This window comes from Saccharomyces mikatae, assembly GCF_947241705.1.
Source record: "Saccharomyces mikatae IFO 1815 strain IFO1815 genome assembly, chromosome: 13".
Lineage (NCBI taxonomy): Eukaryota > Fungi > Ascomycota > Saccharomycetes > Saccharomycetales > Saccharomycetaceae > Saccharomyces > Saccharomyces mikatae.
In genome coordinates this window covers 770,339-783,668 of record NC_079268.1, presented here as the reverse complement: position 1 = coordinate 783,668, position 13,330 = coordinate 770,339, and the positions used below count along the sequence as shown (strand labels likewise).

The 13,330-nt window shown below is 37.5% G+C and overlaps 8 protein-coding genes and 1 non-coding gene across 9 annotated transcripts; 5 read left to right on the top strand and 4 right to left on the bottom strand.

Annotated features, from left to right (window-relative positions):
- Positions 1-534: 534 nt before the first annotated feature.
- On the top strand, positions 535-2,937 carry PET111 (Pet111p; the record flags this gene model as incomplete). Its single annotated transcript, XM_056224981.1, has 1 exon — positions 535-2,937. One exon carries the CDS (start codon positions 535-537, stop codon positions 2,935-2,937), a length of 2,403 nt encoding a protein of 800 aa, XP_056078845.1.
- A 500-nt stretch (positions 2,938-3,437) lies between these two features.
- On the top strand, positions 3,438-3,620 carry COX7 (cytochrome c oxidase subunit VII; the record flags this gene model as incomplete). Its single annotated transcript, XM_056224980.1, has 1 exon — positions 3,438-3,620. The coding sequence occupies one exon, from the start codon at positions 3,438-3,440 to the stop codon at positions 3,618-3,620; it is 183 nt and encodes a 60-aa protein (XP_056078844.1).
- A 368-nt stretch (positions 3,621-3,988) lies between these two features.
- Positions 3,989-4,552, bottom strand: GFD1 (Gfd1p; the record flags this gene model as incomplete). Its single annotated transcript, XM_056224979.1, has 1 exon — positions 3,989-4,552. One exon carries the CDS (start codon positions 4,550-4,552, stop codon positions 3,989-3,991), a length of 564 nt encoding a protein of 187 aa, XP_056078843.1.
- Positions 4,553-5,340: 788 nt separating this feature from the next.
- SMKI13G3730 (uncharacterized protein) lies at positions 5,341-6,618 on the top strand (the record flags this gene model as incomplete). The annotated part of the gene is made up of 1 exon (XM_056224978.1): positions 5,341-6,618. The coding sequence occupies one exon, from the start codon at positions 5,341-5,343 to the stop codon at positions 6,616-6,618; it is 1,278 nt and encodes a 425-aa protein (XP_056078842.1).
- A 221-nt stretch (positions 6,619-6,839) lies between these two features.
- MLO1 (Mlo1p) lies at positions 6,840-7,244 on the top strand (the record flags this gene model as incomplete). The annotated part of the gene is made up of 1 exon (XM_056224977.1): positions 6,840-7,244. One exon carries the CDS (start codon positions 6,840-6,842, stop codon positions 7,242-7,244), a length of 405 nt encoding a protein of 134 aa, XP_056078841.1.
- A 382-nt stretch (positions 7,245-7,626) lies between these two features.
- On the bottom strand, positions 7,627-7,806 carry HOR7 (Hor7p; the record flags this gene model as incomplete). The annotated part of the gene is made up of 1 exon (XM_056224976.1): positions 7,627-7,806. One exon carries the CDS (start codon positions 7,804-7,806, stop codon positions 7,627-7,629), a length of 180 nt encoding a protein of 59 aa, XP_056078840.1.
- A 715-nt stretch (positions 7,807-8,521) lies between these two features.
- Positions 8,522-9,622, bottom strand: GTO3 (omega-class glutathione transferase; the record flags this gene model as incomplete). Its single annotated transcript, XM_056224974.1, has 1 exon — positions 8,522-9,622. One exon carries the CDS (start codon positions 9,620-9,622, stop codon positions 8,522-8,524), a length of 1,101 nt encoding a protein of 366 aa, XP_056078839.1.
- Positions 9,623-9,990: 368 nt separating this feature from the next.
- Positions 9,991-11,748, bottom strand: GAD1 (glutamate decarboxylase GAD1; the record flags this gene model as incomplete). Its single annotated transcript, XM_056224973.1, has 1 exon — positions 9,991-11,748. One exon carries the CDS (start codon positions 11,746-11,748, stop codon positions 9,991-9,993), a length of 1,758 nt encoding a protein of 585 aa, XP_056078838.1.
- Positions 11,749-13,166: 1,418 nt separating this feature from the next.
- On the top strand, positions 13,167-13,239 carry Smki_13.trna18A. Its single transcript has one exon. It is a non-coding gene; the product is annotated as a tRNA-Ala (tRNA).
- The last annotated feature ends 91 nt before the right edge of the window (positions 13,240-13,330 follow it).

Genomic DNA, 13,330 nt, shown 5'->3' with positions numbered 1-13,330 from the left:
TATAATGATTATTAATTACATTAAGTGGTAGTATTTCAGAATATTTTACCCGGCCCTTCATAAAGTATTCAAATAATAACCATTCATTTCGAAAAGCAAGGTGAATCCAAAGGAAGTAGGGTTGCAGTAAGCAAGATAGCCACACTGCGGTATACGGTCGGCGGATCAAAGACGATTGATACTTATTCTTTGGGCTTCCTATTTTTAGTCTTTATTTTTTGTGCTTAGAACTGTTTGTCAGTTTGATAGAACCCCTTCCTAATACAAAGGTTCGAACTTAAAAGTGCCACATCAGGTGTACACTATATTTCATATTATCACCTTTAAGACCATATTACAACCGTTCACCTATAGTTGTGATTTTCTCTTCCTTACCTTTCATTATTTTCTTTTATTACAAAATTCTATCCGGTATAGAGCATTTTTATGTCGATCATAACTTTTCATGTATTCTATTAATAACACCACAACTTTGATATCGTCAAATTTTTTATCACTACCTATTAAATTTAAACAATTGCTTACGAGAACTTAATGTTACAACGGAGACTCTTATCTTCCAGTGGTATAAAGAAATTACTTTATAGAGAATCGGACATGGTAATTCACACCGTTTACATTAAAGTACGATATTACTCAACTGATTTGATCAAAAAAAAGCATAAGAAAGATATTGAGGATTGGGTTAAAACACAATTAAAAGATTCTTTGATGACAAACCGTGTATTCGAACCCCCAAGAAAACTCGATTGGATAGATTCCATTGCCAAAAGTCCAAGTAGCTTAGATATTCTAAAAAATCAATATAATATAGTGAAAAACAAGGATTTCGAGATACTATGGGAAAAAAAATTCAAAACGGTGGATCCAAATATTTTGGAGACGATTATTGGCCTATCCACTAACCAAAAGGTCTTATTTTCTATAGAACAATTACTGGTTTTAATACATCCTCTTCATTATTTGAAAAAATACTACGATATTGGACGAATATACACCACTTATGAACAATTCACGCCCTTATTGGCAAGTCGCACAGATAAAAGAACATACGGTAGGTTTATTGAAATCATGTTGGTAGTACAGAATAATTTACATCATTACGATAATTGTGAGACTTTATTTTCAGAATATATTAAATATTGCAAAGTGAACCCTCAAATGATTTTATTAGGACTGAAATCTTTCATAAGAAATAATAATAGTCAATTGGCCGTAGAATTTTACACGCAAGCAATTACCAACCCTGATACTTTCCCAATTACTGAAAAACAACTTTTTGAGTTTCTCCGATGTATGGAAAGGTACTTAGATATATCTAATATGAAACATGTTTTTTATCTATGGGTAAAAGTGAAATGTGATGGTGAGCATTCTTCGTCGACTAATCTTCCCTCATTCAGAACACTTGCTTTAGTACACAGAATGTTTCTACGTTGTCCTAATACAGATGAGTTGAAAGATTTTCTGACCAACCCCGTGGTTTTGAGTACCGGATACACTTCTAGTGTGCATTTCGATTTAGTTGAATTTTGTCACTCTCTGTATTCGGTCAAAGGAAATAAACTAAAAAGCATTGATAACTCGACGATGGTAGAAAGAATTAATAAGTTTATCACCAGACTTAATCATGATAGTTCAACAAGAAGAGAGCTCTATTTGTCAGTAGTACAAGCTTACGTCTCAACTAACAATTTCGAGAACTTAAAGATGATTTTGGAAGTAATACAAGATGATAAAGATGTTGGTATAGATGGTTCTTTTCACCTAAGTATTTCGAGGTATTTTGTCAATACCAATCAATTCGAAGCACTTTTAAAATATTACTACAGCATCATTAAAACCGCAGATGGTAAAACTCGATTGAGGCCCGCATTTGTTCAACAGTTATGGTCATGTGCTGTAAATGTTTATCCAATGCTAACAAAAGAAATTACAAATGACATACTAGTGACACTAACAAGAAATCAGTACAGCAAAAATCTTACGTGGGTAGATACTTTTTTGCAAGATACTGCTCATATGCATACAAAAAAGATTAGTGGTGGAGAGGAGTTTTCGTTATCTGAATTCAATGCGGTTGATTTTGAAAGGTTTGAAGAGTTTAAAAGAAAAGTTTCCCACAATGATGTATATGGAGCAGAATTGGTAATCTCGAACAGTTTGAAGGAGGGCATTGCGCCCCAATTTTGTTTTTTATACTCTGTTTTGACATTGTGTTTGAGCAAGTCTTTAACTAGTTTGGCACACGTGGTCGATAGAATGTTAAGAACGAGGTTCTGCTATATTCCATTAAAGGTTGATATATTATGGTTAAAATGGGATGTCATTTCTAGTTATAGATCTTCCGAAAAATTGTCTATCAAGCGCCTGAAAGAACTGGAATTCAAACTAAAGGAATTTGAGCGCCTTCACCAAAGGGAACTATCAGTGCAGAACTACTTACAGCTCACGCAAATATGCTTTCATACCCGCGATTTCAAATATGCCTGTTATTTAATCTCAAAAGCTAGAAAAATTCTAGATACATCTAATAACAGACAGTGGATGATGTATTATATGACATCCTTGAAGTTAGCTGCAAGGATGCATGAAAGCGAACGGTTTGTTAGGGTTTTAAAAGACTGGAATTGTAACCATAGGGCAAGTTTAGTTACGCCAGGTTGCATTCGACAAATCAAAGGATTTATAAAATATTTTCAGAAAAAATCGGCTTTCACTTCAACTACCGCATCAGTTAATAATAAGGATGTGAAAGATCGCATTGATGAATTAGTAGTGCGATATGTAGATTATAAATTCCAGGGACTTGAAAATATGAGAAAATTAACAAGTTTTTTAAAAGAATGGTTTGACGAAGATATTTCACTAATCAAGCAGGAACAAAATGAAAGGAAAATGAAGCTTTTCAAAGAAAATAACATGGGGGAGATATGATTTTTAAGTAAGTTTCCTCTCCTTCCTCTAACGTGTAAATATATGCGTGTCAAATGCACCGCCAAAGAACCTTTGCATCAGCCTATACCTCTATAGACGCTATTTTGAAAGCCTGATCTAGCCTATTTTCTGCTTAGTCTTGTGATTTTTTTACTTCAAGAGTACGTTTATTTATTTAGTTCATTTATTATTCATACCATGTAAATATAAGCGCATAAAATGACAACAATCTAAGTACAACTTGAATTACTGACGCTTATGATAGATTTATTTTGCTGTTGGTATAAACATAAACGCTTAGTGTCAGCGAAAAAATAACGGTACGTGATTGGCTGTGTCGCGCCTCGTCCGAGAAATCCGGGCAGGTAGGGGCAAGTCTCAAAAGGCGGATAGAAATAAAAAGATGTTCCTAATTTATTCATCCCATGAATAATAGATGTTCAGAATTGTTAGACAAACAAGAAAAAGCGAGCATATCCATTATCAAACAATAATACGTAATGGCCAATAAAGTTATCCAACTACAGAAAGTTTTCCAATCGTCTACTAAGCCCCTATGGTGGAGACACCCAAGATCAGCATTATACTTATATCCATTTTATGCAATTTTTGCAGTCGCTGTTGTCACACCACTACTATACATTCCGAATGCTATTAGAGGTATCAAAGCTAAGAAGGCGTAGGTTAGGTAAACCTCATCCATTCAACACATCTTTATAATTGTTCTTTGATATTAAGTGTGCATAGTCAATACACATCATCCAGACGTCTTATTTTCTAATAAGATGAGAAACCATTTATTTATATATATATATAATATTCTAAAGAATAAGGAAACTACTAATTGATTCAGCGCATACTTCTTTATTTTGACCCTTGTGAAATAAAAAGCATTTCAGTGAGCCTGGCAATGAGAACTGGTTATTTATTAAGGAATATAGAAATTTTCTTGCTATGAGACATATCTCATACATACCTTACAGGTATAGAATGGTAAACTTACGTCTTTTTAGATAGAAGTTGGTTAAAAACGTGCATACAAGGAAAAGGATTATATTCTCAAAGAGGATTTTAAACGCTGAAGAATCAGTTCCTCTTCGTCGTCGTCGATCCAGTTAGAGCTCCCCTCATCGTTCAGGAAATCCATTAAAACTTGTTGCTGTTGCTCTTTATGGTGAGTTTTTTGCAATATTTCTCTTTGTTCTTCGATTTTCTTTTTTAACAGATTCATTTTGGAAGTGGTATCCACTCTGCGTTGTGTTTTAGCAGGCTTCACTTTACTAGGTGAAATTAGCGGAGGGGATACCTCAGTAGTCTTTTGAGAAAAAGGATTTATCTTGACTGAATCACTTACGGGAGATATTTTGCCCTGAGTATGAGACGAATTCTTTTGTCTGGGAGACAATTCTTTTATTTTGCTCTTTTCTTTACGTTCATAGCTTTTCTTATTATTGTCCATCTTGCCATCGGTGTCCTTTTTCTTATTGTTAGATCTGGATACACTACTCTTCCTGGTGGTATTATGCTTATTATTGTTATTCCGTTTGTAACTTGGTTTCTGCTTCTTTGTTGATTCTTCATTAGGGGCATCAGCCCATATAGATTCTAAAGGCATGATAAATAGTTTGTATGATTTTCAGGATATTTTCTATTATCTGTAGTAAGAAATTGTTGTTCACTTTACAGTTAAAGACTAGCTAAATCAAAAGAACTGCTGGGGCTTCGCTTATCTTACTAGTGCTTCTAAATTTTTCAACATTATTCCGTCTGATAAATTACGTGCACCATAAGAAATGCCTCGCCGTAGCACACAATAGAGATGAGAAAGGTAGACGAAACCAGCTTCTTTGAAGTTTGATGCTACACAGTTTTTTAAAAGAAAATAGCTGTGGCTCTGACTAAGAAGGGAACAGAACTACATCTGTTTTCCTGATATTATATGTATTTTCTTCTTATGTATAAGGTTCTCTAAAGTCTATGAAACATACCACTGCATACGAAACGATTCGTGTGAAGTGTAATGTAAATGATTGGGAGTCAGCTAATCCGTTTCAACGATTCGCGCAAGCCACCAGCTGTACCAACGTATCAACAATAGGCTTGTATCTGCAATTGTTTGACGTAAAGTCTCAGTTACCGTCATGAGGCATTTTCCTTACTAGGAAATGCAACTCAATATGGTAAAAAGATACCGGCTAACGGTAAGGGATGAGGCTGGGTAGGGCCCTTCTAGAGATCACAGAATGGTGCAAGCGGTTGATATGTGGATATCTTTTGGCAAGAAGCGGAAATGGACGACAAGATATTCTCTTATTTACTTTTAGACTTTTCTTGTTTCCTAATAAAATTTCATTTTTTCTCTCCAGTTTTCCTAAGCAAAAACCTGTTAATAAAATAAAGAAAATGGATAGAGATAAGAAAATGGATCAGTCAGTACCGAACGTTATGCAAGGAGAAACCGGTAAACATCAGTTGATTTCCAGAGAAATGAGTGATACAAATTTACAACAACCACCTACACCAAAATCACCCTCACCAAAAGAGACTAACAACAACGAATACGAGGAAAACGAGGATTTTGACATCGATGGCGGAGAAACAACTTTGCATAGAATAAGTAAAGATTATTTGAAGCCAAACATTGGGCTTGTTCTCTTGACAGTATCATATTTTTTTAACTCGGCCATGGTGGTGTCTACTAAAGTCTTAGAAAACGATCCTGATGATATTGCCAATGAAAGACAGATTAAGCCACTGCAAATCTTATTAGTTAGAATGGTTATAACGTATGTTGGCACATTAATATACATGTATATTAATAAGAATACCATTTCGGATGTACCATTTGGCAAGCCCGAAGTACGCAAATGGTTGATATTGAGAGGCTGCACTGGATTTTTCGGTGTCTTTGGCATGTATTATTCGTTGATGTACTTAACGATCAGTGATGCTGTTCTAATAACTTTTCTGGCGCCATCGTTAACAATATTTCTATCGTGGATTATCCTAAGGGAGAGGTTTACCAAAGTGGAGGCACTAGGCTCACTGATTTCATTAATGGGCGTGGTGTTGATTGTAAGACCGTCATTCATATTTGGGACGCCCGAGTCGACGGATTCTTCATCTCAGATAATAGAGTCATCAGACCCAAAGTCAAGACTGATCGCTACTTTGGTTGGACTATGGGGAGTTTTAGGGATGAGTTGCGTCTACATCATTATCCGTTATATTGGTAAGAGGGCCCATGCAATAATGAGTGTGAGTTATTTTTCTTTGATCACAGCGATAGTATCATTTATTGGGATCAACACCATTCCCTCTATGAAGTTTCAGATTCCACATTCTAAGAAACAATGGATACTATTTGGCAATCTAGGTGTATCTGGCTTCATTTTCCAGCTCTTATTAACTCTGGGCATCCAAAGGGAGCGTGCTGGGAGAGGGTCTTTAATGACGTATACCCAACTGCTTTACGCAGTTTTCTGGGATGTTTCATTATACAAACATTGGCCAAGTATCTGGTCATGGATTGGTATGATAATTATCATAAGCGCTACATTGTGGGTGATAAGAATTAGAGCTGCCAACAGCGAAACAATCGCGAAAGATCTGACCCCAATAATTGATGACGAGGAGAATTCCATTCCCCTGACTGAGTTTGATATTTCTGATTCCAAGTGAAATAGCATAATGTTCTCTAGTTCCCGCAATTTTTGTTTCTTTCCTAAGTTTCTCTTTTTTTTGTGTCAAGCTACTATGTGCTGCCCGAGGAAGCATGGAATAGCAAAACAATAGGGGGAAAGTGGGGTAAAGAACATTCTGAAAGCAAGCCAAAAGAAGCATCGCGAGGTTCAGCGAGTACTTACCAAGGCGACCAAACTAGAAGCTTTAGTGTAGTGTTAATGTTTGGTAAAGTTTTCGTAAGCTACATCAGAACAAGAATTGGGTTCAAACCTCTAAGCACAGTATACACGCCCATTTCTTCCTTTTCGCACGGCTTCGATAAAGACACATGCTTCCCGTTTAAGAAGTGGCACGAGTTGAGTATGTCCCAGAAGCAAGAATTCATTCAGCGGTTTGTCAAGAACTACAAACATCAATACCCAAGTTCAAAAACTAATGTGTCGCTTAAAGGGTTGTGTATCGGAATGGATGAGCACAATGATTCACCATCCGTGTTTGGCATTTTTTACAACGACATCTGGAAAAAATTTAAAAACGAGCAGCCGGGATCCAAAAACGACGATACAAAATCGGGCAATAGATTCAGTCACCCCAGCTTTAAACACTTATTGATACAGAAGTAACCGCTCTTTTTTTTTCAAAAATATTTCCTTGCTTTTCGCCCACTGTGTATGTTGTTTCCTCACATGTTTTATATATTCAATAACCGCTTGCTTTTGAGTGTTATCCTTTCATATGAGTTCTTCAGAAGAAAAAAATTTTCAATTAAATTACTTGACATAATATTATATATATATACTTGAGAAAAGTACTTTTTTTGGATTTTCCATCTTTGACCCAGCAAGGTAAAAAGATACTATATTGCACACCGAAAGAAATCATCGGAGAAATTTGACCAATTTCTATGACGAGTAATATACACTCCAGCAAAAAAAAAATTGGAAATCGACTTAGACAATTTTAAATTGTTTCATCCTTTCCATAAATTCCGAATAAAGTCTAAATTTAAATCAAAAAGGCCAAAGCACCGGCTAGAGCAACACCAGCGGCACCAGCAACCTTACCGTTGTTCAAACCGGCAATAGGTTGCGCAGCATTCTTACTGCTAGAGCTGTTGGAGCTGTTGGCGGCACTTACTAAACCAGTGAAGGCGACAGCGGAAACGATAACTTGAGATAACTTCATTTTTATTATAAGGGTCTTTTTGTGATTATATTCGTACTGAGATACTCCTTTCTAAGAGATATGAAATATTTCCAAACTGGTTATCACATTGCAAGCAACAGTTTCTCCCTTTATATATGTCAAAAACAACTTTCAGCAACAGCTCCTTCTGTTGGCTAATTCTCTCAGCGAACATAACATCCCTTATCACTCACTCTGTTCTCCGGCGCAGCCTGCAGCAACCGCTGGCCGAAAACAGAAAGGGGCTTACCCAAATAGGAAGGAGAACAGAACCGCCGATAAACTGCGCCTCCCTATTGGGAACAGGGCGCCACGGCGGCGCTAGCAAAATTGCGCTTATTATCCTATTATCACAGTTATATTGCCCGCGTTCTAGAATAGTCAAGAAGGAACCTTTTCCGAGCCACGGGGGCCACTGCCACTCTAAAAACAAACACAAGTCACAGCCATGAAGATGCCAGGCATCATTTAGTCATACTGCGGTTGTCTCAAAGGAGAAAGATAGTTCAAGAAGTGGAAGGAAGAAATGGTGCGGGGAGAGCAGGGGTCCCGGATTCGGGATCGCAAAGAGGAAACTTAATGAGTTTTTAGCCCCCCATCCTCCCTACGAAGAGCAATCCTCACCTCTTCAGTTTCGCACTGGTTTTACTCTTATTGTTTTTCCGAACCACTTGAATTGTACTACGCAATTTGTGCGCGCAAGTCAAAAATAAAATTATAGAGGTTGGATATCAGGCTTGGGCCCCAGTGGGGTGATCCCGAGCAAATTGATCCGAGGCTGCGAGCGCGTATATCCGAGTTTTATATGATTGAAGTCTGTTGTGTGCTGGAATGGTCCGTAGCACCAGTATATACTTCGTAGCCACGTGTAGATATAGGGATAATCATCTCTGATTGTGCCGAGGTTGCACTTAAAGTGCTGGTGGTATACCAGGTCGAATCTTATTATTGTCGGGTAAAGCCTCACATCTGCCTCAGTCAGAGTATCACCAATAGCAAAGAAACGAGCCAATATCTTGTTCTTATTGTTCTTGCCGTACTCCGCTTCTAATTTTGTGTATTTTTCTTCCAGATGATTTTCTAGTCTGTCAAGATTTTGAAAAAGGGTGGTCACTTCACTCTCGTAAACTTCTGCGCTCTTTGCAAAACCGACCTTGTATACACCATTGTTAATTCCATCGTACACCCAAGAATTGAACTTCGCGATTTGGGCCTCTAGATGTAAAGGCACCAGGTCTATCTGGTGATGTTGTTCGCTAACAAACTCGTCAAACGCAGACGAGTTCATTATTCTGATGATATCGCTGCTTTCGTTATTTACTATCGTGCACGTTTTCAAGTCCCAGAGGATAGGCACCGTAACTCTCCCATTGTAGTTAGATTCTGCTCTTATATACAGTTCGCTCAGTCTCTTGTACCCGTAATGCGGTTCATTCGTTCCGTCGATCAATAGACGATGCGCGTTATTGTCTACACCGGCCACTGGAGTGCTGCTACTTGCAGTTGCTGAGATGATACCGCCTGCAATGTTAAACCAGTGCCTTTCGTTTGTTTCTCCGTTTGGCGCTTGAAGAAAGCGCCAACCTTTGTCATCCAAATGCCAATGCACTACACTGCACCCAATCACAGGTGCCAGTCCCTTTAGGGCTCTGGTGATTAAGGTTCTTTGTGCCCACGGACATGATAGTGCCACGTACAACCAATATCTCCCTTTGGCAGGCTTATATACCGGGTGATCTACAGAGATGATTTCTCTGAATGACGATGGCTGTCTTTTGAACTCATCTTTCCTATTGCTGATTGATTTACCTGACATTTTTCTGTCATTGTTCGCACGAGAGGCAGAAAAAGGAAGAAATAGAAAAAACAAACAAAAAAAAAAGAACTTTTCGAAGCGCTATAAGTGAGTACTATCACAGTTTCCATATTACATATTTATATACCTTTATACATAACCCATTTATCTTCGTCAAAGTTGGACTCCTCCTCGTCCCTTTGGCCATCGTCCCTTAAATTCTCTTGCCGACAATAAAGGGCCTAAAAAAAGGGTAAAAACACCATAATAAAGGAAAATAGACAGCCCGTCCCGTGCCTTCCTAAGCAACATATCCAAATAGCATTACTGCATAAAAAAAGAAATCAATACACGCATATAAGAGAAAAATTTCGGGCGATGTCGCCAGCTCAACATGTACCTCTGTAGTTTCTTGTTGTTCTTTCCCTTAGCTTATTTTTTCTCTCGGTTTCCTCCGGACTTGGAATGTCCTCTTGTGGAGACGCCAATGCCAACAACATCTCGTAAATAAAGGAGCTCTTGCGCTCTGGAGTTTGCTCAGAGGCAAGTCCAATATGATGGCAGACCTTTTCATAACTATGAATCAATTTTGTCAAGATGTTCTCGATGTCAACAATTAGCAGCTGTGCTAAATCTAACTTCATCTCTGATCTGAAAACCACCCTCAACACTTCCTTTTCATCAGACCCATCTGTAGCCTTTGGCAATGGATAATTTGGTATTATCCAGCCTCTGCCTCTCAACAAGGAGGATAGAATTGCTTGTGGCACTTCTGGATATTCTTCATGAAACTTCTTGGATAGCTTAAAAGCCACCAGCGGCACACCTGGCTTGTATGCTTGCGGATGCTCACAGTAGTCTTTAACAGATTCTGGTGTGGAATCATCCTCAATTCTTTCGTGAATACTGCTGACTATTTCGAAACATCCAGGCAATTTGGACGAATTTAACAGTTCGAAAGAAAATGCTCTTGCGACAAATAAAGAATTTTGGAACTGTGTCCTGTATCCCGAATGGCCAAGAGAAACGAAGTTGAAATATTGATGGACCACTTGGAATCCTGGTCTTGAAAAATTCAAACCGAAAGTTTCCTCTACGCCGCCAAGATACTTTAGTTTGAATTTCAATTCGTCAGCCAATAAGGATTCATCTCTCCATAGTACCCAACCTAAACCGGGAGTGGTTAGTCCAAATTTATGACCACTGGTGTTCATACTAACCACACGTGGATGATTAAACCCCCAACGTTCCAAACCATAGGCTTTCATGTGTTCTTTTTCAAAACCGAATGGAATAATAAACCCGCCAGAAGCTCCATCTGCATGAATTGGAATATCAATATTGCTCCAGTAAGGATGCTTGGCCTCAATTTGAGATAATACATCAGCAACTTTTTCTACATTTTCCAAATGGCCTGTGTAGGTGGTTCCCAAAATTACAAAACAGCCGATAGTGTTCTCATCGACATAGTCCCATAATGAGTCTGGATCAAGCATATGATGGCTCTTGTGCGAAACCGGAATCAATCTGCATTCCACCTCAAAATATCTTGTGAACTTCTCCAATGCAACTTGGCACGCAGAAGACATTATAATGTTTGGTTTGGAAACGTCTTTACCAGCATCCTTCATCCTGTGTTCCCATCTTTTTTTCATGGCAAGCCCCCCCAGCATGATTGCCTCACTGGAACCTGTAGTAGCACAACCAATAGGTTCTTCTTCAGGATTTGCGTGCCACAATTGAGCTAGCATAGAAATGCAACGTTGGGTCAGCTCAATTAATTGCGGATATTCATCATTATCAGCTAAATTCTTAGTCAAGTTTTCGTCAATCAATTTTCTTGCCTGATCAGTCGTAAAAGTGTTTACAAAACTAGCAAGGTTCAAGTGCGGATTACCATCAAGCGTTAATTCATTATGAATTAGTTGGTAGGACAAATCAGCAGGTAGTCCTTTCTTGGGAACGGAATATTTACTTGCCATGCCCTGAGGCCCATTATCCCTCAGTTTGGTCGTTCCATGATGATCGCTTTGGATGGCTGACTTTCGAACGTTATTCGAAAGCAATTGCAAACCTGCAAGGTCGTGGACAACTTTGCCTGCAATACTCTCGAAGTTCTTTTGCTTGGAACTGTGTCTGTGTAGCATTATTACTTGTGGTGTTCAGTTTGAATTGAAAATGGTACTAGATTATCTCTCAGGGTCTTTAGGCATTATGAGAAGGAAGGGTTGTGAAAGCAAATCACAATTAAACTGTCTTTTATGTTCTCCTATATATGCGTGTATGGTTGCATCACTTTGTTTAATCCCCTTTTTCTGGTACGTGCCCCACCGGAACTCCCTTTTCCTTATAAAATACAACCTTGCTATTAAGGGTGAAAAAAATGATATAAAAGTAATACATTATTAATCCATTTTTAATAATCTATGATTGTCATCTTTCAAGACAGGCGTGCATTTTATATATCTGTCTTATAGAATTCAAAGGATATATTGCTTTTACTCTTTATAATTATACAAACAGATTACCCCTTGTTTTGTAAATGTTACGGTTGAACATTATGTGTTAGTGTATTTATTTATACAAGAGTCAGTAGTGCCGCACCAAAACACGCCTTGTTGCACCAAAGGCTCTAATAGTAACAGGGTATCTTGACAAACCAAGCATAAGATTTAAGGGTAGTAACTTGTTGTCAAAACGTATTACAAATTTTGTTGGAATGAAAATCAACTATCGTCTATCAACTAGTAGTCATACTACTAGTACATTATCATATACGGTGTTAGAAGATGACATAAGTTATGAGAAGCTTTCATCGAAGTTAGTGGAAGCTGAAATGCAAGGATTGGTAATGTAATAGGATAATGACTGACAACATATAAAATGACAATAAAAGCATATACAAAATTATGTAGAATTACGGGTTCCATTTATTGGATTCCTATATCCTCGAGGAGAACTTCTAGTATATCTACATACCTAATATTTGTTGTAATATAAATCAACTATCATCTACTAACTAGTAGTCATATTACTAGTATATTATCATATACGGTGTTAGAAGATGACGCAAATGATGAGATATAGTCATCTAAACTAGTGGAAGCTGAAACGCAAGGATTGATAATGTAATAGGATCAATGAATAAGAACATATAAAACGATGATAATAATGTTTATAGAATTGTGTAGAATTGCAGATTCCCTTTTATGGATTCCTAAATCCCTGAGGAGAACTTCTAGTATATCTACATACTTAATATTATTGCCTTATAAAAAATGGAATCCCAAAAAGTACATCAAACTCCACTATTATCTCAATATTATTGCCTTATAAAAAATGGAATCCCAACAATTACATCAAACTCCACTATCTTCTAACACCGTATATGATAATATACTAGTAATATGACTACTAGTTAGTAGATGATAGTTGATTTATATTACAACAATCTCACTAATATTGCTCAATTCATTCGCTTTGTAATAAGGTTGTATCATAAGTGTTTCATTGGAGTTTAAGATGATGTAGTGCATTCTGAGAATAGATGTCCTCAACAATAGACGGGCGTGTGGCGTAGTCGGTAGCGCGCTCCCTTAGCATGGGAGAGGTCTCCGGTTCGATTCCGGACTCGTCCATTTTTTAATTGTTTTGGCAAATATACTGTTGTTTTTAAGTTCCAGTTAGAATATTAAAATCCAAGGGCCGTGATCCTTTCATGATTTTTTC